This window comes from Thunnus thynnus, chromosome 5 (genome assembly GCF_963924715.1).
Source record: "Thunnus thynnus chromosome 5, fThuThy2.1, whole genome shotgun sequence".
In the NCBI taxonomy this organism is placed as follows: Eukaryota; Metazoa; Chordata; class Actinopteri; order Scombriformes; family Scombridae; genus Thunnus; species Thunnus thynnus.
Genome location: NC_089521.1, coordinates 33945763 through 33972440, shown reverse-complemented (window position 1 = coordinate 33972440; position 26678 = coordinate 33945763). Strand labels below are relative to the sequence as shown.

General features: G+C 39.7%; 1 protein-coding gene across 3 annotated transcripts in view; it reads right to left on the bottom strand.

The window, feature by feature from the left end:
• The window catches only part of cadps2 (Ca++-dependent secretion activator 2), a 254458-nt gene that overhangs the window by 25635 nt on the left and 202145 nt on the right, over positions 1-26678 (bottom strand). The window contains exons 18-27 of one of the 3 annotated variants that reach the window (XM_067590867.1): positions 26150-26306; positions 19948-20089; positions 17849-17968; positions 16078-16107; positions 12937-13092; positions 12499-12646; positions 7930-7944; positions 4706-4780; positions 3807-3890; positions 3570-3602 (exon numbers count right to left, since the gene is read on the bottom strand). In XM_067590867.1, the coding sequence (XP_067446968.1) occupies positions 3570-3602; positions 3807-3890; positions 4706-4780; positions 7930-7944; positions 12499-12646; positions 12937-13092; positions 16078-16107; positions 17849-17968; positions 19948-20089; positions 26150-26306 (960 nt within the window). The remainder of the gene's footprint in view (positions 1-3569; positions 3603-3806; positions 3891-4705; positions 4781-7929; positions 7945-12498; positions 12647-12936; positions 13093-16077; positions 16108-17848; positions 17969-19947; positions 20090-26149; positions 26307-26678) is intronic. The other 2 variants (XM_067590868.1, XM_067590870.1) reach the window with 2 other exon arrangements.

The window sequence follows — 26678 nt, the reverse complement described above, 5'->3', positions numbered from 1 at the left end:
GATGCTAGATTGTTTATTGATTTTATGATTTTATGACAGACTCATCACTCTGTCTGTCTTTTTCAACACCACTCTACTCGCAAACATGAAGGTAACCTGGCAGAGTTTCTGAACTCTGGAATTGCTATGGAGTAATGTTTTATGTGCACGTTCTCCTTTTGTTTCTCCTCACACACATGCGCACAAGTGGCACAATGCACATTCCTGCCTATTTCACTGATCTACAGGTCTGATCTGTGATGCACCAAAAAAACACAGAGAAGAAGATGACTGTAAGCTAGTAAACATGGATGTAAACATGCAGGTTTCAAACTTTTATGAAACATCAGCTTTTTTTTTTTTACAAGAAAACTCTACAGAGCACCTCTAATAAGTATGAAAACAGCAGAGGAATGTTGTGTCTTTCAATAACAAACCATGTTTGGGCGAGTTTCCAGACACCAGCTTGTGATGCACGTTTACCAACAGTTTGATTTTGTAGTTTGGCAAACTCAGAGAATTAACGTTAATAGACTAAAGCTGCTAAAATCGAACATCATGACGGATAATGAGAAGCCTGCGAACAGCATGATTCTGGCTTTGATACAGTCGGAAGAACGTTTTATGTTTTAAGGGGGTTGTTATTACAGCAGCGTAATATCAACAGTAAAATTACAGCTTGTCAAAAAGTACAAGTAGCGTTTACTTTCATAGATCTTAATGTATTTATATATGCTGAAGATGGAAAAGCAAACAAGAAAGACTCAGCCATAAATGTCTGATATGTTGAGTTTAAAACATAAAAGTATGAAGTAACGAGTTGCAGCAGTTAAAATGTAGTAAAAACTACAATATTTTGCTGTGAAATGTAGTCAAAAAGTCTCCAAAATGTTAACACTCGAGGGTGAAAGTTTCATCTTTCGTGAGAAGCTGCAGGGGGCGGAGTCCTCTGGTGAGGCGGCTCAGAGGCTCCGCCCCCCCGCTCTTCGTTCCACCTGGAAAAGAGGCTTACCTGCGTCAGGTTCCCTCCACACAAAAGACCCAAAAGGCTGAGGTAGCAGTTACATTATAATTTCAGGGGAGAGGAGGAAGTCTGGAGTGGAACCAGAGAGCATGATGGGATACGTGGGCTGTGCCGCGGCGGGTCAGAGGATTAAGGAGGTTAAGTGAGGCTGTTGTGCTGCTTTTCACCTCAGCTGTTCAGTGACTCAGTGCAGGATGTTCTCACATCTGTGTATCAGGCGTGTTTTTATTGAACGCAACTTGTAAAATGCAAAATAAAGTTTTAAAATATGAGAAATTATTCTCTAAAAAATATTATTTTCTGCACTTAATATACTTCTGTACTCTCAATTTAGTCATTTGTATTTATGAATCAATAATTGTACCCTTGAATTATTCAATCATGCTCTCATGTACAGAACTGTGCAAAGCTTTTAGGTGCTTTAGATGTTTAGATCTATAATAAATAATCATCTGCAGCAGGACAACAAACCCAAACATCCAACCAGAAGAACAAGGAGTCCTGCAACAGATGGTCTCTGATCTCAACATCATGGAGTCACTCTGGGATTAACATGAAGAGACAAAAGCAGCTGAGACGCCGAAATCCACAATAGAAGAAGAACTGTGGCGACTTCTCCAAGATGCAGGAAAAACCAACCTGCCGAGAACCTGAAACACTGAGGAGAACTGCTGCTGTTTTAAAGACCAAATATTGATTTACTTTAAGTTTCTGCTGTTTATTCAACTTAAGATCAGGTTAATTGACCAATAAAAACTATTCATGGCATTATTGTTGAAGACATCCAGCTTAGTTCTCTATCAGTTCTACAATTGTTTTGTCATTTTAAAATAATAAAATGTGAGTAAAAATAACCAAAATAGTAGGCCTGCCAGTGTATATACAGCTAATATGATTAAGAAAACCAATAAAGGGAAAATCCATCACAACATTTACAGTCTCAGTTGTGACACCCTTGAAAAAAATATAATAAAGATATAGACTGAAATATAAAAGAGACAATGTCATTGTCAAATAAAACACAATGTTGTGTTTAAACAGCCGAAACTGTAAGATCAAAACCTAACTGGATTATTTGGAGTAATGGAAGCTTTTTAATAAAGACACAGTTATTTTTAGAGCTTTTTGTATTTTTTATACATATTTATTATGTAAAATCATTTGTTTCCGTGGCGATCTGGTAGCCTTCTGTTAAAACACATGACGATAACAGTAACGCACCTCACTCTACCTGTTTCCTGTCTTACCAGCACTGTCAAAACTGTCAAATAAAGGTAAAAATGAAGAAAAAAATCAACTTTAAATACAAATAAATCATTTATTTCTGAAATATCTGCTCATGGAAACTACTGTACGATTGTGGTTAATGGACGTTTATGGTTATGGTGAAGAAAACACGCTTCCTTTCCACCTGGACACACTACTTCCTGTCTGGGCACTGAACATAAATCATGACGTACAGAATCATCCAGTATAAACATCATTTTTAAGGAAGTGGCTGCATCGTTTCCCCATAAATATTTTAATTTGGCCACAAAAGGCCAGTGAAGCTGAGAATGACGGTCTGACAAAACTGTCAGTCAAGTGATGACATTTCTATAAAATTATTAAACAGTCGTTAAAAATTCCCACCATTAGAAGCAGTGAAATTATCAACTGAAAGCATCAATATAATTCAATATCGAATTTATTTTCACCATATTCAATATGACATTTGTTTTATTTAGTTGTCAAAAACATTTAATTACAGCCTAACAACTCCTCGTAAGAGAGAAAAATTATTAATTTTCCTTTTTTATATATTATTTTTTATTTTTATATTAAAGTGTTTTGTGTTAAAGCCTGAGAGGTTAGGAAAAACTGATTTTAAAATATCTTTTAATCCCAGCGGATGCTTTTAAAAACTGCCAGTATTCACATGAAAGAGATGCAAAAATGGAGAAACATGCAGAAACCCCAAAGTCACAGAGGAATTGTACTCGTAGAAAATGACGGGTCACCTCGTCTCGCTGAGATCTAATTCTGGAGACAAACCCTCTCTCTCTCTCGCTTCACACCTCGGATGCCGCCAAAACGTTAATGCCTCATCACCTCGACACTTTAACTCCTGCGTCGTACACGTTGTCTCCTCTTCCCGCTCGCGTCTCACCGCGGCCTACAATCTCTGCCACGCCGCTGCCTCTCATTAACCCGCTTGACACCTGAACGCCGCTGCTGCGGTCGCCGCCGCCCACAAACCGACACTTCAGCAAAACACATCTCCAAGGACGAGAGTGCAATTAATTAAGTGTGATCTTTGGCTCTGGAGCTGCAGATGGAATAAAAGTCCTCTTTATCTTTCACACATGTTTAACATCATGTGATGACAAACTTTAAAAAAAAAAAAAAAAAAAAAAAACCCAACAAGCACATGACTGAGGCTCAATGCAAAGAGCGTCTGCTTTGCATTTTCTCGCCGCTTAATGTTCTGCTCCGATTGTCTGAATACGGATGGAAACACAAATATGGAGACCAACTGTGACAGACAGGGTGAATAATAAAGCAGCAGGCAGATCGACAGACTCACAGGGACTTCCACATATTTGGCAGCTGCTTTCACCTTTCAGGGTGGGGGGGTGGGGGGTGGGGAGGGCAAGAGGAGGAGGGAGAGAGAGGAAGAAGAAGAAGAAGAAGAAGAAGAAGAATGACACTGAAGTTCAGCAGGGAAGATTTGGTTTCTAGCAAATAACAGGTTGCCTCTGTGAGCGGTGAAAGAAACAGCTCGGCACTCTGTGTATCCAGGAACAAAAACATGGCTACTCACTGTGAAAGAGAGGATTGAAGAGAAGAATGTGCCTTCATCGTATCTCGAGAGTTTGGAGAGGACGCCGTCTAAAACAGCGGCGAACTGCAGACAGAACAGGAGAGACACATTTATCAGTTTCATTTTTCAATATCGTTATTTTATCATTTTTAGTTTTAGAAACTTTCCATCCTGCAAAAATCTCCTTTTCAAGTTTTTTTTCTTAATAGTGATTTTATTTCAATTTCAATATTCTCTGAAATCAAGTTTCATTCATTTTTCTTGATTCTAATGCAGAAACCTGATTTATTTTGATACAGACATAATTCCTGTAAAATTCTTAAAACAACTTGATTTTTCAAACAGAAACAGGTTTTTATTATTCTCACTGCACCTGTAGATGTTTTACAGAAATAAATACATAATGTGTTTCTTAAAGATAAATATCAGTTATGAATAAGATTAAACTGTAACCAAATTAAATAAAAATAAAATAGAAATGAAAGAAAAAAAGGATTTGTTTAATAAGTAAATAAAACCACCCGAATTTTGTTTTGACAAACATAAATATAATAAGAATTGTAATAATAAGCAAAGAAAAAACTAAACTAAAAATCCAAATAGTAAACCATAACTAAATAATAAGTCAAAAAAAGGAAAAGAAAGGAGGGAAAGAGGAAAATACATGATTTATAAAAATCCATAATGTAAACAACATAAAGGAACAAAACCAAAATTAAAAAGTGTAAAATCCATTATAATTTCTAACTGCCCCTCTAAAAAAATAAATAAATAAAAATAAAACAGTAAATAGTGAGTAAATAAGACATCACAACATTAAATAAACCAAACAAAAAAGAATGAGAGTAAACAAATCACAGCAGCGAGACGATTTGATTGGAGGATACAAAAAGATTTACCTTTGAGACGAGGGAGGAAACCATTTCTTTGAACGCCTCGTCAATCAGGACATCGATTTTGGAGTGGTACTGTTGCTGCGAGATGGAGGGGTGGGGGTGGGGGGCACAGGGAGGTGAGGGGGTGGGGGTGGGGATGTGTGGATGGGGGACAAAAAGCAATATTTCATTATTTTAACTGACAGAGCACAAATGCTAAAAATGACTCCTTGCCTCCCTGATACAGAACAACAGCATTGTCTGTGCTGTAAAAGACAGAAAGAAAAACCTACAACACTCAGTATGAACATCAAGTCCTCTCACACACACACACACACACACACACACACACACACACAACCCTCCCGACACGGGGGAGGCGTGAAAAACCTTCCCATCCATGTAACGCCGCTGAGTTAAGCAGCTAATAGGACCATTATGTGTCTGAATGACATTCCCGTCCGCGCTGGAAAAGCGAAGGAATCTGAAGGATACTTTTTGTGTGTCTCCCTACAATTAGAGCAGCCTTGTATTTCTCTAAAGCACCGGTCCAGCTGCGAGGACGAAAGGCTCACACAAGATTCAATTAATCCGCCATTTCATGTCTCGTTTGGCCCCCCTAAAAACATATTCATGGCACCTTTTCCCTTGAAGGGAGCAGAGGAAAAAAAAGGCTGGGGCTGAGCGCTGAATGGAGGCAGCAGCAGGGGAGTTCATCTCTTGGCGACAATGCCCTTTCAGTGGCCGTCTAAAGAACACCCAAATTAAAAATTTCAATCAACAAAGCGCACAGATCGCTGACAAATTGCAGGTCCAGGGAGGTCACCGCTGCTAGCCCTAATTTTTTTTTTTTTTTTTTTTTTTACTCTCCTCCACAAGTCCGCAAAATGGCAGCTCTCTCTTTCATTAAGGAGAACTGGATACCACGTAGCAAGATGGCGCCCCCCTCCCATTCATTCCCATGAAGATGCCAAACAGATCAAATTCTGATTATACATTTCAGGAGGTTTGTGGTGTTCCGATAAATTTAAAAACATTTCCTGATGATTATGTGTGTGAGGAGAACTTTCTGGGCCGTCGTGTGTCATGTGATGCTTGGAAGCTGCAATACCGAGTGTGGCCACAACGCCGAACTTACCTCACAGCCCAGCGCCGGCCTTGGGGGTTATTTTCTTCCCCTCTTACCTTAGTTAACATCGCTGCTTTTGCCTTTTTATTTCTTCAAAGTTGGCCATAAAAAGCAGAGTAGAGGAGAGGAAATGGTTTGGTCTTCGTCATGTGCTCAACAAATACATTTATCTGGTTGTTGAGCTGCAGCCGCTGCTGCTACTTCAGCTCTGCGAGGTGTTTTAGTTTCTGAACCAGGTCACATTTTGAACATGACTCCTAAGACACTATTTATATTTACTATTTTATATTTTATATTTACTTTACATTTATATAAGTGTCCAAAGTGGCAAAGCCACGACGGACAGATTAGCATTTTCATTGATTTCAGTTAAACACACAATATGTAATTTCAGCCGCTAGGGGTCTCAATCAAAACAATAACAAAAGACGGAGTGTGATGATGGTGTGAAGTAGCAAGGGATCATGTGACTTCGTTGTTAAATAACCCGCTTCACCGGGATAGGATTACTCCAGTGTTCATCGATCAGGATGTTTTTACCGAGAGCCAAATTACCAGAGGTCTCCTCCTCTCCAGAACAAACGGACCCAGAGATTACAGGTAAAAACACAGAATGAAGCTGTTTCACCCAAAAAAAACCAAAAAAAAAAACGTTTGCCCAGTTTATTTCTCTGATAACTTAAGATCCAGACGTCCAATGACTAAAATACTTCTTCTGGCTGAAAATTGTTGGAAACATTTGGGATAATGTAAATACACAACTCAACAAAATATATACCATAGGTCTAGTTGTTTTTAGACATTTGAATGTGGAATAATTACATATTATAGCTTTAAATTCATTAATGCAACAATGGATTAAAACGTCAAGTGCAGTTTCTTCACAGACATTTGAATCAACACACACAAAAAAACCTGAAAGCTACATAAAAAAGGGAGGAAGAGCGCAGCATTCTCAAATCGAAGGCAGATTTATTAACATATCTGCTGCCTTCAGAACCACCTGCATTAATTTATGGATAAATGCAAATTATCTACTTTTTCTATCACATTTTAAGCATTATTATGTCCTAAGTATAGAGTTTGATCTTGTTGAGTCGTCTATTCTCAGTGCAATGTCTAACATCTGCTTCACTTTAATGAGCCTCCAACCTGAACGCAATCTACAGAGTTCCAAAATTTCCAAAGTCAGGAAGATACCAAACTGTTGGAACATTAAGCCGCCGACATTCAGACGGTGCAACAGGCTGCAAACTGTTAGAAGTTGACATTTGTTTCTGCATGAGAAGAGAAACTTGTGTCTCTAAAACCTCGTCAATGTCACACAGAAATACACACAGTGACTCAGTGCATAAGTAATCTAACAGACTATCTCCACAAATGAAACATAACATCTGTTCTACTTCCTGTATGACAAAACAAGCTTTTCATTACCATATGTCAGTGTCAGAATTTATTATTATTAATACTAAACCAGCAAAATCCAACAGTGTGGGCGTTGAACAGCTGGATGAGCTCATGAATCCATTACAGTCTCCAACGACTCCACAAAACAGGCGAAAAGAAGCAAAGAAACAATATTCTCGTGAGTCTCATGTAGATGTCTCGTCAAAGCCTTGTTTAAAGCTGGATATCAGCTCATTTTTTCCAACAACAGCTGTTGGAGTTTTGTAGACATCCAGAAAACTATGATCTAAAAAAACAAACATATATGCCGATGATATGATGCTGTAAGTACAGAAGGGGTGCTCACTCCAGGTTCTGGAAAGCAACAACAATGCATGTTTTTTTCACTTTCTCTGCTTTGCCTACATCTGATTAGCTGGATCAGGTGTGTTCAGCCAATCAGAAGCCACTCAGGTGTGATAATAAATAATATGAACAGCTGGGGCTCTGCAGGAACTTCTACATATAAAAGTTTCCAAGAAAACAAAAATGGATTTCTGCGTGATTTTCTCTCACTAACATGTTGGTGATTAAATGATTTGAGCTCTTTTTATTGACATGAAGAAGATTTCAAAACAAATGAGTTTTTTTTTGTTGTTTTTTTTAAGAAGCGGAGCTCGTGTGGAGAGTTGTGAGAAGGAAAATAGGTGATGAGGAGATGGAGGGAACTTACCCATTGTTTGTCAATCTGGGATTCAAACAATGATGTGCAGGACACATGGACATGAGGGACATGAGACAAAGAAAAGAAGGAAGCAAACACAGTCAGCCAATTATAAAACATATCATTACAAACAGTTTTGTAACCTGCAGGAGATTTTAAAAACTCAAGACTCAATGTTCAACACGAAAGTAATCATGAAATATCTTTAATACAAAAATCTTTCCACTGGTATTTGAAGTTTTAAATTTTATTTCCATTCCTGTCGTATTTTTGACAAAACCAGGACTTCAATCAAAAACTCTCAATATTTTATTATCAAGGTTATTCAGATGGAGTGTTTAGGCTGAATGAAGATCAGCCTGTCGAACTGAATGAAAAGTCAGACTGAGGTTTGTTGTGTTTGGAGACCCAGTGAAATCAGTTTGTTCCTCTCAAGTGGACAAATATAAAATGTCCTTTTATTCCCTTTGAATCTGTCGAGGACTCCGTTTGTTATTATATCACAGGCTGTTTGTCGAAGCTGCTGCTGGAATGATAGAGTAACTATTGGAGGTAATTTCTTCCTGCAGAAAAAAAATACATTTTTCACTTTAAAAGAAAATACTGTCAGATCCTTTCAAGTCAAACTTTCTGTTCATTTTTTCCCAGTTGGTTCTCTACAATCATGAAGTTTATATTTGATCTTCTGTACGTTCTGGATGCTGTAACCTTTGACCCCTGAAGTTGGAGGACTTCTTCTGACACACAAAAGCCTGTGATTGATCAGACAGGTTACCTATGAATAGGGCGCACTTGATTTCATGCAGTGAATACAACACTAAACTTCAGCTGCAACATATATTCTATAATATTTCTCAATTATTAATATCATCATTGACCATTTAGTCCGTAAAATGTCAACTATACAAACATCCTTTGCTGTAGAGACACACACCGGAATAATCTGACACCCACTGTGTCCTTGAAGAATCAATATTTGGCATTTTTCCTTAAAAGATACAAGAATCCAAAAGAGAAAAATGGCCTCAGATATGTCTGCATTTGATATGTCTGTCTTTCTTGCTTTAATTTATCATTATGAAGTAAATGCTGATCGCACAGTGTAATGGCTATAGAATAATGAGACCACCAGCGTTTAGACTGGTTCCCTATAAGCCTCGTTGTCACGATGACATTCTGTCTGAATCTTATCTCCCGGGAAAACAAAAGCTCGATTTACAGCACAAAGGAAGTGCGTCAACCGCTTTAGTTTCCCCCAGTAGCTATCAGTAGCTATATCTCATAATAATCTGTTAGGTGGCCAACCTCTTTCTATCGTCTTATTGCTATATGATAAATGTTGAATAATATTGCACAGCCAAATCTGACGGCACGCTACTTCCAGAATCGATTTCAAAGTCCTGTTACTCGTTTATAAAGCTCTCAATGGATCAGGGCTGAGCTACATCACAGACTCCCTGATACCTCATGCTCCCTCACGAGCCCTTAGATCTTCCTCTGCAGGACTGCTTGAGATCCATAAACTTCCCCAAAAGAAAAAGTGGAGATGCAGCTTTTTTCAATTATGCTCCCAAACTCTAGAACGCCTTACCTAAAGACGTTAGAGAAGCAGTCTCCATTGAAAGCTTTAAACAACACTTAGAAACATGTCTTTTTAACCATCATATACTAAAACATTTTAATCCATTTTAAGGCATTTGTATTCTTATTCATGAATGATTATGTCTTTTACTTATGATTTTCAGCTGTGTCTCCTCTGTTTTAATGTAACGCACTATCTCTCATTTTTCTCATTTTTCTGTCTGAAGTTTATTATTATTATTATTATTATTATTATTACTTATATCTGCATACACTACATTCCAGTTACAGTGAGTAAACTACCAGAATAAACTTGTCTTTTAATTTCTAGAGGGCTTTATTCCCGTTAGCTACGGGACTTAACGGAAGCAACTTGCATCTGTGGGTTTTTTTTTTTAACGTCTCACTTCTCTGCATGAATCGCTTGTCGTCATCATTCAGCGTCGGCACCTCGCAGCCCGTTAAAAATAAACATGGAGGAGAGCGACATCATCCTCATCATCTGTATTGTCTAATCCCGGACATGTATGCTCGCACAGCCGCGTCATCCGTGTTAATGATTATTATTGTTGTTATTCTTGATGCAGCTCACATTTCTGTTGAATCTGCGCATGTGTCGCCGTTTAGAACCTCACCGGTGTTCACAGCGGAGCCGGATACACGTCACTTACAAACATGAACCATCGACACAAACATTAAGACCAATAACGTGTAGAGTCAGTTGGCAATAAAAGTGTCACAGAGGAAATAAATTCATGAGCGAGGACTGAATCATCTGTCAAACAGCAAAGCGAGAACGATGAGGAGGAAATAATTTGACCTCTTGCAAGAGTCTGACTGACTGACAGACAAGCTATAATGTGGGATTTATATACGCTTTAATGAAAATATCTCACTTCTACGAGATAAAAGGCTTCAAGGATGATGAGACTCTCTTCTGATGCTTGGATTAACAGTATCTCAGTGAAACTTTCCCAACAGGATGAGTGTGAAACTGCCTTTTTTTCCTAAAACAGCTGTTGGAAAAGGTCAATATGGTCATTATTTATTAGTTGAGGTGAACCAGTGTCCTATTGCTGTTGAATTCTTTGTAGAAATACCGACTCATTGATTAATCAACTAATCACTTCAGCAGAACAGAGCGTCTCTATCCAACCTTTTTATTCCCTCTTTATTGTTTTGCTCTTTTTCACTCTGTCTTTTCTTTCCTTGCTTGTTTTTTTTCTGAAATTATCTTTGTATAACCTTGAAAAATGTTGTATTAAAAATATGAAAATACAGCAGCAGAAACAGTCTGTATGTGTTTTTCGAGCAGCAGCGGAGGCTCGGTGGAAAGCTGGTGAAGAGAGGAAGTTGAAGGTTAAGAGAACAGCGTGCTTAGCTCTCTGTCAAGACTGCCGGCAACCAAGGGTTTCGCTCTCAGCGGCGCCAAGGCTGCCGCCTTACACAGGCTTCACGGTCATCCATTTAACTGCTCGTGTCGAGCGTTTGGCCGTTTCAAGTGTACACAAATACACCTGAACTCCTCGTCTTGCTGCATGTTTGGAGGAAACAGTCACGTTTTAGTGGCTGATCTGACAGTTTGACTCGACCTGCACAGTGCGAGGCTGAGAATAAAAGACGGCGGAGGGGTTTTAGAAGCCGACACGCTCGCTCTGGACTTTCAGAGTCTCTGATGGTGAGACGGGAAATGAAAAATGTTCACATCTGTCCATGTAAAGTGATTTAATCTGATGTTCAGCCAAGCTAGAAAATATAAAAATGATTGCTCTTGTTCCAAGTTCAGATTTTTTTTTAAATAAATGAGTTCTGGTGTTTTGAGATGAGACAGAATAACATGATAACAGGAAAATGGCTTCATCAGGGCCGAGTCACACCACCTCATCTCAGTCAAATCACTGCAATGTATAATTGACCAAATGCACCAATCACAGCTAAGCACAAACTCTGTCAACCTTGTTCATCTTTCTGATTTGTTTTGCTTGTTTGAAGACGGTGGCAACTGCCACATCTCGAGGCTGAAGTAACTGACTCCAGTTTAGAAATACTGAGTCGATCGTTGTTTTCATCGCGTCATTCTGCTCTCAATCTCTATATTCAGGCGGTCTAATAAGTCTCCGGCTCCAGGACCTGGGAGTCAGACTATTGTTGCAATATTTCACTAAGTTTAAAGGTAAACTATGCAGGATTTTCCTGAAAAACAATGTATAGAGTCATACAAAAGAAATCCCTCTCAGTCATCACTTATGACCCACTAGAAGTGTGACTCTGTCCTCTGCCTGTATTTTCATATTTTCTTATTATTTTATTATTACACTCCTCTGCTCTCCTGGTCATGGATGTATAAAGAGAGCAGGTATGTGTGTGTTTGTCCGAGGGCGGGGCTGAGCTACACACACACACACAGACACACACAGACACACACACACACACACACACACACACACACACACACACACACACAGACACAGGATGAAGCTCTGCATTCACACCACGTCCGGCGATGCGACACCTTCCTGCAGGTTTGTGCTTTAGAACATAACCGCCATGAAACAATCAGAAAATAACGTTTTATTTATCTGATTCACGGCTTTGTTCTCGCCACCGCTGCTCCCTCTCTTCATTCACTCTCTAGCTCGCTTAACCACCGCTGTGCTCCCTCTCCCTCTTAGCCGAGGAGGAGAACAACAACCACAAATCCTGCATAGTATACCTTTAATTTTACTTCATTATATACTGAGTTATATATTTATTTATCCATAAGCTGCAACTTTGGGCTTCAAACCGGCTCCAGTAATTCATCCATCTTTATATACAGACGACGGTTTCAAGGCCAGATTTGGGGCTCAATAAGATGTTAAATGAACAGCTGGGAATCAATGATAAACATATTGACAGCAGTGAAACCTTCAGCTAAAAGTGTGACTGGAACATACGAGCCTATAAACCCTGTGAGTCCACATCACTGATGTCAGGCGGTGTTATCGGTTAGTTTACCTCCTGGCCGGTGTCCAGCACGCAGAGTTTGGAGCACTGCTTCTTGGCGTCCATCAGCACGTTGAACATGGTGCAGACCGACAGAGGAACCCGGAAGTCTGTTGACTTATTCGCTTTCTGCATTTTGGCATCAAATGCAGATTTTGTTCTGTGGGACAAAACACAAAACACGCATTATTTTATAATGAACTGTAGCATTTTTAAAAACAAGAATACAATTATAATATAATAAGAATTTAATGAATCAGCTTCACTAAAGAAAATGTTCGTTTCAGGTATTTTGTTTGGGTTTTGATGTTTTCAGGAGCTCAGATTCAAGCTTGTTTGGGTCATAAACTGGCTGAATGAATTAGTTTACTGTGTTGTTTGTTATCTACATATAATATCAAAGGGAAATCACATCGGTATAAAAATAAAGAAAGGACCCAGCAGTCTGACCTCTTGACGCAGGCCTCCATCATGTCGCTGGCCATCAGTTTGAGTCTTTGCTCCAGATGTTTGGCGAACTCGGGCTCTGGCCAGTGGAGGTCCAGCACGAACATCTGCAGAGCGTCCAGCTTCCAGAACAAATCCTCTGAGGTGGCGGAGCCGTTACTGCAGGAAGGATGGAGGACAGGAAAAATATATAAAATATAATATTACGTGGACTTGATGTGTTTTCCTACGTGGCTGAAAGATGATGCTCAGCTGCTCCACCAAACCCTTTTTTTTGGAAATGTAGTAGAAAGTGCAGGAAGTGTGACAACACTGACTGATTTAAATGATTAATGTTATTAACTATGAGCCATAACTTTCACAACTATTACGTCAGTTTTAAGACTGATTTCCTTCCTTCTTTCCAGGTGTAGGTGTTGCTAATTTTCACTGCAGTAAAAGGGTTTATTTTCAAACTGAATTTAGGAAGGTACGCAATTACTTTACTTACTGTAAAGCAGCTACAATCAATATTTTGTCATAATAATAATGTCTGATCTATCAGTGTGTAATGTGTTGGTTGTGGATCGTAGTGCTCAACGCTCTCATAGCGTTGTTTTCAGAAAAAAAGCTCTAAAAACTCACTGTGCACTACCTGCTCAGCAGCAAACAGCAAACAGACACAGTTAGCTGTAGACTAGCTGGTGAACATAGTGGAGCATTGAGCAGCTAAAGAGCCAGATATTTCCCTCAGGAGTTGGTAGAGAACAAAAACAGATAAAAGAGAGTGAATATTCTGCTGAAAACTAGTGGACAAAACATCAGTTTAAACAACTTTTTAAGTATCTTATTATGTTTTAGAACTACATTTATATTAATATGTTTTTTGGAATTATCTGTGTCATAAACTCTGTCAACGCTTTGTTTCTCATTAGTCCTGGTTAGAGTTTGATCCACTACATGGGCATCCAATTTATATGAAAAGCAGGATCTTAAAACTCACAGATGATAATGATCTAATGTTTACATCATGTGATCTTTGGATGGTAATAAAGCTGTGAGCAGAGAACATTTTGGAAAAACTGTGTCGTTGCATTCAAGAACATTGCAACACCTGAAGCTTTCCAGTCTGCGATTGGAAACGCTTTATTTCTATATACAAGTCTCCTTGAAAGAACCATGTAATTAGGTAGAACTATTGTTATTATTATTCTGCATTTTGAGACGTATAAAAAGAAGTGTGAAGAAACAATCATTTCAATCCATTGTTTTCAAATGTTTGCTCTCTAGTGTTGATTTTCTGACAACATGGGTCACACAAATCAAGGACATGAGACTATAATGTCATTTAATGCACAAGTTGCAGAGTGTGATTGATTATTTCTATGCAGAAAATTGACTTTCAAAGATGGGATTATTGAAAAAAAAGATCTCAGCAGCTGATTTGAATGTGCACATGCATGTATGACCCTCACTTCATGGCAGTTTTTTTTTTTTTTTTTTTACAAAAACCATCATGAGCGCTCAGTATCTGGTCCTCTTCAACAGGTTTTGCTAGTTTTCGGTGCAGAGCTGTGTGCTTTCAGTCAGTAAACACGGCACCAGGCTCTGAAACAGAGACAGATGGACGTCTCTCCCCGCCTTCTCCCCGTGCGCACAGGTTACACAGCAACACATGGCAACGCTCGCCGCCACCGACATCCAAGTGTACAGCGCCCGGCTAGAATGACAGCCATGGGAGGATGGAAGGGGGGGGGGGGGGTTAAAACAAGCGCCACTCACTCCCTCACTTTTCTCACTTCGCCTTTAAAAGACTGTTACCTTAACAAGTGGCGCACAGGAATAAACGCTTTGGGCTGAGTCTGCGGTGCAATTTAATACTCGGTGGCTATCCCCCTCATGTCTAATTAGTGGTGCTCTTCTCTGAGCGCACTCCGCCCCGCTCCCCGGGGAACGGGACGATCCCACTCGCCCGTCTGTGCTCGCTAATGAAGTGCCAGCTTTTTCTCTCTCTCTCTCTCTTTTTTTTTTTTTGTTTTTTCATTGGATCGAGGAGGGCCAAGCATAGTGAGGTAGAGGAACAGTGTGGTCCATGTTGTGGGAAAGGCTGGGGGAGAGTCAGCATGAGGAGCCTTTTTAAGAAACACACCCTCGACCAGCCTCCTGAGACTCCCCCCCCTCCTCCCTCCCTCTCCACCTCCCCCTCCACCTCCCAGCATGGCCACCAACGCTGCCAGTTCTGCTACAGACTCACTCGCTCTGAAACAGACTGACAGACACGTGAAAACATTTAGAGATGTTTCTAGAAAATCAGATTGAGCAAGTGAGTCCAGATCAAACTTCTGATCCCTTCACTCACAGCTCCATCTACCCAACAACTGCATCTTATTGATTATTCTGTTGATTCCCAGAGTTCAAGGTGTATTTAAATGTCTAGTTTTGTCCGTGTCAGACAAGACAATCATGAGCTGTGTCTCAAATCACATACTACCGTTAGTACACTGTGTACACTATATATTACTGGCGTAGTGCGCGAATTTCTACAGGGTAGTGTCGTCTCAAATCAAACACAACCGTTGTGCACTTACCGGAATTGACGATCACAAATTAGCATTAGCTAGCGTTAGCATTAGAGTTATCGTTCGCGCTACTAAATCATTACAGACTGCTAAATTAACCCAAAAAACATACTGATGGCTTATATCCCACAACAGTATAGTGGTGCTTAGTGCTAAAAAACACATGTATAACTTACATTTGTATAATGTGGTGATGTTCACTGTAGTTACAACGTACCCGGCTGCCATTTCCAGTTTGAAAAGTGGTCCCTCCCCTTCCGCTACATAGCCAAGATGGCGACCGTTGAGGGCGAGAGGTGTCCAAAGTTCAACAATCAACTTTTTGACTGTTTTGAGTGCACCATCCGGGTTCTCACAGTGCACTGCATTTCCCATACTCCTCAGTGTGAACGCACTTATGCACTCAAGATGTTACGTGTAAGTACAGAAGTACGAGATTTGAGACACAAAAATGCTAATTTTGTCTATTTAATTGTCTATATTTAGTCATGTTTTGATACAGAGGGACATTTTTGGAAGTGAAGAGGTGCAGGCAGGTTTTATATTTGATAAATCTTTCACACATATGAAACATCTCTCAACTTACAAGATGTCAGGTAGATTTATTCCTTGCAAGCTGCAACAGAAAAAAATTTGATTTGTTATTATTGCACCGACAGACATTCTTCACATCGTGACATGCACACCGCACGGCACAAGGACTGAACATTTTTTCACCGGAGTCTCGCATGCAGGTGGCATCACGCTGACAAAAGAGCCACAGTGTCATAGAAACAATCTGAGAACCACAAACCTCCCTCTCAAACCCTGTCCGGGTTCATTCAGACAAGAACAATGGACTACAGCTTGTCAGTTTGATTCTCAGAGATCAAGACTGAGCGGCAAGACAAAGTCGGACATCATGCGGGGGAGTAAAAAAAAAGCAAAAAGAATGAGTGTAGTTCTGACGTTTATTGATACAATAATTAATTTCAGATTTGTGGACAATCATGCAGACAGATCGACACAAACAGAGCTGCAGTGATGGACGCCACTGCTGAGCATTCAGGTCCAAACTAGAGGCCTTCACAAATATCTGACCCCTGAAAACCCAAAGACCCAACCTGAGACCAAATGTTCAGTCTTTGTAAAATGCTGATGAGACCCTGCTGGACTGAACGAGCATGTTCAGTCAGCCAATGAAAACACAGAAAATGACTGACTTGAATGTGTCTACATGTTAGAGATGGCGCCTTCACTACAGGCCAATTTAGCCTTGCTAGCAGCTCTGTGTTGATCCACCAGTTGGTCCAACGTTGAAACTATTGGATGGATTTAAATGAAATAAAGTTCAGATATTAATGGTGCTCAGAGGATGAAATACCTCCAAAACAAATCACTGAACTTCTGCCAGCATCCTGTTAGTGATTGCGGCTGTTAGCGGCGCTAGTTTTAGCATTAGTGTTCTTTTCATTTAACATAATAATGCTGAATTTTTTTTAAAAAAAAGCTATCATATCTACATGAGATTTGTGTATCAGAACTTTGTTTTTTCTTCTTTCCTCTCCCATTAATCATCTCACCACCCCTCAGATTTATCTGCTGACCCTTTGGAGGGAACCGACCCCTAGGTTGGGAACCACTGGACTAAACTAGCTAACTGTATATAAAGTAGTGTAAACTAGCTCCACCTCCAGCAGCTACAACAGTAACATGCTGCTCTAACACTGATGCTTCACTATTAATAATCTAATGATGTCATATATAATAATATATCAGTCAGAGGGACCAAACCACTACTTTTACTGCAATACTTTAACTACATCAAGCTCATAATACTTATGTACTTTTACTGCAATACTTTAACTACATCAAGCTCATAATACTTATGTACTTTTACTGCAATACTTTAACTACATCAAGCTCATAATACTTATGTACTTTTACTGCAATACTTTAACTACATCAAGCTCATAATACTTATGTACTTTTACTGCAATACTTTAACTACATCAAGCTCATAATACTTATGTACTTTTACTGCAATACTTTAACTACATCAAGCTCATAATACTTATGTACTTTTACTGCAATACTTTAACTACATCAAGTCCATAATACTTATGTACTTTTACTGCAATACTTTAACTACATCAAGCTCATAATACTTATGTACTGGGGTATTGAGTATTTTTACATTGTTGTATTGGTACTTTTACTTGAGTAAAGGATTTGAATACTTCTTCCACTGCTGGTTTTGTCTTTGGTTCAGGTAAGATGGTGTTGGGGGGTGGTATACATTCTCAGAGCTTGTGAAGACCTCTAATCCAAACCACAGCAACACCTCTGAGTCTTCTATCCTCCCCCCTCATACATACGTGTTCTCGCACAGCGGTCCCATCCAAGCGGGCGCCGAGAAGCTGGGCATCTGCGGCAGCGTGAGGGGGAGGCTGGGGACTTTAGGAAGAGGAACGCTCGCTAGATTGTTAGTTAACGACCTGCTGGGTCAGAGTCAGCGGCGAGGTCGATCAACGGCGGAGAGGGGAAACGTTAAAAGAATAAAATACAAAGAGAAAGAGAAGAAACAGTGACAGTGGGCATTAGAAAATGAAAGACTGAAGGTATACCGTCATGAGGTGTGCATCCAATATAGGTTGTGGTCTTTTATTTTTCTAGTCTGTGTACGTTCATGAATTGGATTGAACAAGTGCAATTTTGAGCTCAAATTGAAATATTTTCAACTCATCAATGAATTTGGACATTTTCTTCTTAAAAAATTACTCAGAACGATTAATCAATTATCAAAATAGTTAGCGATTAATTTATTAGTTGCCAACTAATCAATCAATTAATCGTTGCAGCTCTTGTCTGAACAAACCTTTCAGAGTCCACGGAAATAGCAACTTAACACCCCTTAAAAAATCTTGTTTTCACTGATCTCCAGTGGTTTAATTCTCACTTTGCTGCGTATGTACAGGTGAACCTCAAAGCCCTGTGACATCACTGTTGGGTGTTTACAGGTGTAACAAACACACGTCTGTCCAAACCCAGCAGAGGTGAGAATCTCACAATTCAATATAGAATCGATTTTTGATTCAAAACTGATTCTTAATTGAATGAATAGAAAAGGTGTCTCCCGTCTACTGTGAGCCGAACCATTCACTGGTGTTCTTAGTCCACTGAAATGTAATAAGAAACATAACTGGCAGTTAAGATAAATGATCTTGATAAAAGTTACTGTCAGCAGAGAAAAGTGTGAGAGAATACGCAGCTTTTTGATTTTTAACTGCATTAATTTGGAAGCATTTTATAGTCTTCTGCCTGTAATTTACTGACCAACATCACTAGTTAAATGTCTTCTGTAAAGACATAAGTCGGTGTGTTTGCTCTGCAGTAAGGGGAGGAGGAGGACGTCTAATCTCCGGCGGTGGAGAGCAGCCTCTCTGCTGCTACCGTCAGAGTTTTTGAGTTGAAACAGACTGATCTCTGAGGTTTAAGGTGTTTAAGTCCTGCAGTGTGTGATGGTCAGCTGCTCTGGTTTGTTACTGCTGCTAATCTCAGAGCCCATCGCCTGTCGTCTGACAATGATTTAGCCTCCAGTATTTCAGAGGTTCTGGTGTAGCCGGCGGACAGATGACGGATATCTGGGCCTCTTCTGTGCGCAGGTCGTTGTTTACAGTCCAATTAGCAACTTGAGACATTCCAGACGACATTTCAGCTAATTGCTATAAACAGATATATGCATATGAATGCAGATCATTTTTAAAAAAGCTAATAAAAAGCTAAATCGTCGTCAGACTCGCTGATGGGTTCTGATCTGAGATTGTATTTCAGCCGATGTGTTTCGCTGCACTGCCCTGTTGAGTTCCGCCTCTTTCGTCCTGTCAACAAATATGTTATTAACTAACATTCAAAAATAGATTTTTGAATGAATCATGAATCGATTCAGAATCATGAAACGATTTTTTCAGCCACCCCAAACACCCAACCATCCCCATCCTGGCTGTGGTCAGAGGTGAACAACCGTTGAACCACAGCGGGCAGCAGGTGTTATTATTAACTCCTTTCATGCAAAAAGGTCCAGATGTGTTAAAATGTCGCTGTACAATAATCAAACTACAGAAGAGCTCTTACATTATTCTTTCCTGTGAAATGACAATAAAAACACTGAAAACACAGATCAAACTAAGTGGAAGACAATAAAAAAAATATTCACTTTATGAAAGTACAGACAAACAATAACCCAACATCTGAATCTACAAGTCATTGTGATGCAGATCCTAGCTACACGTTGAAATATAGTTACTGAAACAACTATTATAGAAACTGAAAAACTTTCACTTTCAGCCAAATGTAGTCCAGTATAAACCTCGACTTCTCGACTCCTTCTAACCCGTCAATCACCCGTCAATTACCCGTCAATCACCCGTCAATCACCCGTCAATCACCCCGACTGTGCTGGATTTCAAAGCCTTACTTGACGGAGGTCCACGTCTCCTGCTCGAAGCCGCGGTGGATGGACTGGGCGATGGACGACTCCATCAGGTCGATGTAACGGACCACCAGGGGGACAAACAGGTCCTGCAGGTGTTTATGGAACATCCCGTTGCACAGGTGAGCTGTGTGGGGTGGGGGAGGGGCCAGAAGAAGACCAGGTAAGCAAATTTAATAACCTTTCACACCATTTCCATGTGTAACACTAACCCTCACCCTAAAACAGAGAAGCTACATCACACAACTATGTCTGCTAGAAATTAACAGTAAAGACATTATTAAAATAACACAATGCCGCACAGATTACATTGATTTAATCAAAGCCACGATCTTTCCCAGAACTTAAAGAATAAGACTGTCGATTTTCTATAGTTTTCTTCTTGTCAATAAATCTCATGTTTGGATCCAAACCAACAATGAACTGATCTACTAACAAGTATTGTGTGTGTATCAAAGCTTGTGTGTGTCCACATGCTGCACTGGGTGACATGTTCCTTCATCATGAAGAGTTTGGTTACTGTATTTTGTTTAGAAATGGCTCAAAAAAACAACAAATAACCCCACAAAAACAAAAACCCATCACTATTTGGTGGAGCTGTTAAAAGTAGCATCACATGGAAATACTCAAGTAAAGTATAAGTACCTCAAAAAAAACAATAACAAGCCTTAAAAAGATCGGATGCGGATGCACAGGTGTTCAGGTTATTGTGTACACCCCCCCCCCCCCCCCCCCAATGATAACCCCCACCCCCATGGCTGCTGCTGTGTAGATTTGTCAAACAGACAGATAAATCCTCTGTGACAGTAAGAGTCAACAGCGAGCGGAGACACAGAGACGACGACGGTGAGCGTTTGGGTGAGAAGCGAGCAGGCTGGTCTCTCAGGACTTCATTAGTTTTAATTCCTCTCGCTCTGCTCCGTCATGATTAACACTAGCCTTTTTGCCCTCCGGAGAGTAAAAAACCCGCCTCCCTCCCTCCCTCGCAACCGCTCGCCTTCACACACACACACACGCTGACAATCAAGTGAGCATTTAAATAATCTGCAGAACAACTGAGAGATAATACACTTGTTGAAGAAAAGTCCTGTAAGAGTCACCTGAGATTGTTGGCGTCCGGCTGTCGATGCAGAGGTTTTGTTCATTTTCTGAATGATTGAAATGTTGTTGTTTTTTTGAGCAATTAGTGAAGTCAAGGATTGTTCATGTTTTATCACTGTGAGGTTCAGAGAAGGCAACTTATAAATCAACGTCATTATCCTCCAAACCATTTTTTGTTTTTGAGTATCTGAATGGATTTGAACTCAAACAAATCTCTCTCCTCTCACTTTAGACATAATTATCAAAGAGGGAAGACCTCATTTGCGCAAACAGTCAAAACGATGATTTTTTGCTCGCTCTGTGTTTCTGTGCTTCGTCTATTGCCTCATTACGCTCCGATTCAAGTCGGCTAATGTTGTGACACTTGGAATAATTACGGCATTAACAGAAGACAGTAATTAGAAAAAAATATAAAAGATATGAGCCACAAAAAAAAAAGATTTGTGGGTTCTTCACATAATGAAGCGCTGAGTTTTTTTGTTCTCAACATTGCCCTTGGGCTGTCTGTCTGTCTATCTGCCTGCCTGTCTGTTACTGTATTTGAGGTACTTTGGCATCATCCATGTTAAATAACGCCTCGCATCTCGCCAAATCTCAGCTGGCTGCGAGACAAAGCCTCGGAGAGCCGATGGAGAGGCTGAGAGAGAACAGAAAAACAATGAGCCGAGACTTTTTTTCTCTCTCTCCAGCATGCAAGTCGAGTGAAATCTGAACAGTGAGATGCTGCTTATCAAGGGAAGAAAATACTACGACAATCTGAAATACAGCAGCGCAACATCCTAGTTTGTCATTTTTTAAGGTTTTTCCTCACACTGTTTGGACCTCGAGACATAAAAAAGCAGATTACAGAAATCAGTTGGTATAAAAAAAGTGTTTCCTTGTTCCTGAAATGTTGTTTGCTGCTGTGTTGATGTCTTCCAGAGAATGTTTTACTGTTCATAAATGAGTCTGAAAGCAATAAAATTCCATGTAGTTTCATCTTCTGTCTTTTATCAATATGTGAGTGTCAGTGAAGATTGATAGATTGTTTATTTGATCATCTTTCATTGGTTTTCTCTTTGCACAATGAAACACTTTGGATTAACTGTTTGTGTTTGAGGTGCCGTATAAATAAACGAATCCAAGTCCTTAAAGGATCCCAGACAATATCAAATCATAATATAAAGATCCACAAATCCATATTTTATATCCGTTTATGCTTTTTCTATAAAATTTGCCAAAACAAATTGTTAAAAAGCAACTTCAACGTATAAGACAACAAACAAACAAATCAGAACTTCTTCGCTCACCGTTCATATCAGGGGGCGACACATGTGACATCACATACATACATATACATATATGTACTGAGCGAACCTGAAGAAGCTACAGGTGAAACACGTTGTTCACTCTTAATAAAGTCACCTTATATGTTCCCGCGACCGACCAGATACTGGCTGTGCATGGGGAGTTCTGTCCTTTTATACATATATTAGCATATTTCCAGAATAATACATCATATTTTTTGATTATCCTCCAGATTGTTCCATAGATTCATTCTTACTCAAGTCTTAAAGTCTGAAATCGGTCGTTGACACATGATTTCAGGATTTGGGAACAAACAAAACATGAACATAGACGTAGCCGAGTCAGCTCATTTCAATCACCTTCATCATAATTTGCATTGTAATCAAAAATTGGACACATATGATGCTGAAAAGGTGGAATTTCATCCAGGAAATGTAAAAGACTGTGGAATCAAGTTGATGATGATGAGCTGCATCGTCGGCCCAGTGTAGTTTCCGGTCGATCTTTTATCGTGACGTCGCTCAGAATACAATGGAAACGTGAAGATTTAATGGATATTTGTAAAAGTAAAAGAGATTTCACGAAGCAAAAGACTCAGTTTGTCGTCGTTGGAGCAGCTGATAACAGCAGAGAACAGAAGAGACGTCTCACCGCCGGTTAAAACTGGACTCAAACTTGTAGATTATATCATTTCATTGGCATTTAATAACAGATTTCTTGACAAAAGGTAGGTTAAAAAAGTTGGATCCTTTACATACATCACAGTGATATGAGGTGCAGCCACAGTAATAGCAGCTATAACCCAGGTTCATCTATATCCTCCCAATAAAACTGATTCAGATTTTTATCCATTTAAGATTTACAGTTTTAACGCAGCAAGTTCTAATATAAGTTCATGTTTTTTTGTCTTTACTTGAACAACAAACGACAGGAAAACCTTATCAGAGAGTTACATTTGAATAATTTGCGTTGATTCTGGAAATTATGAGTCTATACTTCTTGTAGGTTAGTTTGTTTGCAGTGTAACAGCTGCAGATTTACAATATAAGTTAATTAAACTTTATAGAATCGATGCATTTTAAATCCCACAGTTCACAGTTTCCCTCGTAACTATTATATGAGCTGTCAGAAGAAGAAGAAAAAATGTCCACTGACTAAATAAATAAGAGCTGAGCTGAAGACAAAGGAGGTGACACAGCGGTCTGACATCACATTAACATCCTCCTCTTCTACCTGCTGACAGGTAAGACAGGTCAGCCGACGCCGAGCTGAAGACGGAGCCGCGGACAGCCGATCGTGTCTCTCATCCTGCCGCGACAGTTTTCTCGACCGCCTCCGTCGCCGCTCGTGTTAATTAACTCTCCGGCGGATCGTGCGAGGTGCCGTTAACCTCGTCTTCTCTTAACGAGCCTTGTTTTCTCCGGCGTCACCGGTGTTAATTAGCGCTCTTAGCGGTGAGACCGTGTGCCGTGGCGTGTGGGGCATTTCCTCCAACAACAACAAAAAAAAAAGCTGCAGTTTTAAGACACAAAAATAAAGGTCAGGTTGGAAGAAGAAGAAGAAGAAGAGAGGAGAGTATGGAAAGAAATTAAAAAAGGTATCAGCGAGGTGTCATGGCTGAGCATCAGTTCACGAAGGTAACTCTTATTTCTGGTGTATTTTTATTCCTGAGCAGGTGAATCTGAGCACCAGACGTCTGTTTGTACTGATAAATAAATCTAAGCATTCATTTCTTGCTGTAACAATCTCCAAGTTTCATTCGAAAGCTGCAGCTATAAAATGTTTCCAGCTAAAAAGGTGTGAATTTTAAAGGGCTGCACTACACAGAAACCCTATGTGGTGAATAAATTAAACGTCCTTTTCTCAGTGTGTGTGTGTGTGTTTGTGTGTGTGTGTGTGTGTGTGTGTGTGTGTGCGGTAGGTGGGGGTGAAGGCAATGGAGGTGGTGAGAAAGCAGTGTGAAAATAAGAAAGAGAGATTTTTTGTTTTTCAGTTTTTGGATCATTCAGCTTCCTATGAGGAGCAGCTTTCCCACCGGAGACAGAAAACCGACAAAATTTAATTTGGAGAAAATCTGTGTGTGTGTGTGTGTGTGTGTGTGTGTGTGTGTGTGTGTGGATGATCTGACTGCTGCACACACTTGTTGGTTCAGAGCCCACAGAAACTGGCAGAGTGACGCTGTGATTACATGCAGCAGGAAATTATACACTGAACTGTGTTTGATACTCTTCATGCAAAATAGCAGATTCCTTTTTTTTTTTTTGCAAAGAACAAATCCATCAACTGCAAACTATTTATTGTTAATTTATTCAATTTGGTGCTGAACTCCCATCAAGCAACAAACAACAAGCGTTTCATTCATGCGGAAAGATGCCATTGTACATAAACATTAATTAAAAAAAATTTGATAAGATTAATTTATCTACACTTTGTGCGATGAATAGTTACTTCACCGCTCACTTTTGGCTGCGACTACGTACTGGCACGATAAACACACAAACACACACACTGCGAGAGACACGCATGTCTTGTTTTAGACATAGTTAGTCGATAAATAAATGTGCATTTATTGGCTGCCAAAGCACCAGCAGCCTGAACGGTTTCCAGCAGAGACTGAGATTAGTCGCCCCGTAGGCATTCACATTGCTATCAATGCTACACCTGCAAGTTACCCTGGAAGTAGACTGAAGACAAGCATATGAAACGCTTTATGTAAACTTGATGTTTATGTGGAGGCTTGTGCTGTTTGTATGTAGTACTTCTCAAGAATGGAAGTGATGGAGGACAAAATCCACAGTCCTCCTTCTGTGCAAAAATGTATTTAAAAGTTTATCTGAAGCTAATATGAAGCTTCAGCGTCCAAATGAGTCAAATCAAGTAGATATCTTTCAACGTTACAGTCTTTTTAGTACCAAAGTTCCTCTTTTTGTTACTATACTTCCACCTGCAGCTCAACAGGGAAACACTGTCCGAGGAAACACGAAGAGGGAATTTGATGCTAAAAAGACTGTAAATGTGTCAGATATCCACTTGATATGACTAACTCAGACTGATGAAGCTGAATAGAAGCTTCACACAGACTTTTAAATACATTTTTTACACTGAAAGCACATTTGAAGGATCTTTAATATCCAGTATGAACAGGAGGAATGATTACAGCGAGGAAAACCTCTTTCACTGTTCATATGGACACCTGACTGCTGGTTTAAGATTAGATTAGATTGGATTATTTTATTTCGAACATGTTAAAATAACAAAATAAAATATATTGGCAACGAAACAAACTTTCAGTAAGTCACACAAATAATAACCTTTCAATGTTGGAAAAGGGCGTAGGATGAAGTAGAGAACTTTTCTAGTCTAATCGATCAAGTCAAAGCTGAAAAAAAACATTCAAAACAACACAAGAGAATAAATATAACTTGCATAGAAACAATAACAACAAACAAAAACAACACAAAACACACTCTGTACCAAATCATATTATTCCAGTCAACCTCTATGTTCATTCATTCTATATCTGTTCAATATGTTAAGACACAAAACACTTGATGAATAGTGAATCTATCCTTTAAGTGTTAAAATACATTTGTGACTTTGTGCTCTGTTTTCAAAAACCAGTCAATTTAAATGAACCTCCCACCTGTGCACCACACAAACGGGTAAAGTGAATATCAGCGTCAGTAAAAATAGGATCTGTAGTCAAAATTACCACGTTATGAGTTTAAGACCCATGTTGAAACATACCATGCCCTGGCGTACAGCTGTGTTGTTCTGAAAACAAAAAGGTGTGACTCACGGTCGGTTCGCAGGAAGTTGTTGAGGAGCTGGAATAGCGGGAAGCTGTCCCAGGAGTCGACAGGCTGGACCTGCAGAGCGGCGTCCATGTCGGCTCTGTACAGAGACAGAAACGTCTCGGCGTGTTCGGCCATCAGCTCCGGCCACCACGAGAAAGCCTGAGACAGACAGTCGGAGAGAAAAAACAAAACAGAACGATATCAGAGAAACAGGAAGTTGTCGTGGTGTTGCTACACAGACACGAACCTACTGACAACTGTTCAAAAAACATCTAATGTCTGATCACTCACAGGTCTCTGAAGGTACTTCCTGGGGCCAAAAAATCCTAAATTAATGCTCCCAGATACTTATTTTAAGTTATTTTAAGAAGGTGGCTGACATTTAGTCATAACACCAGAGGTAGCAGAGCACTGACAGATTTAATAGATTGAAGGCTGAGATGTGTGAGGATCTTGTATTCTGGGCGCCTGGATGGTTTAGTTGTCACCTTTAAGGATGAGACAAATCCGTCTAGCTTCAAGTCAAAGGCT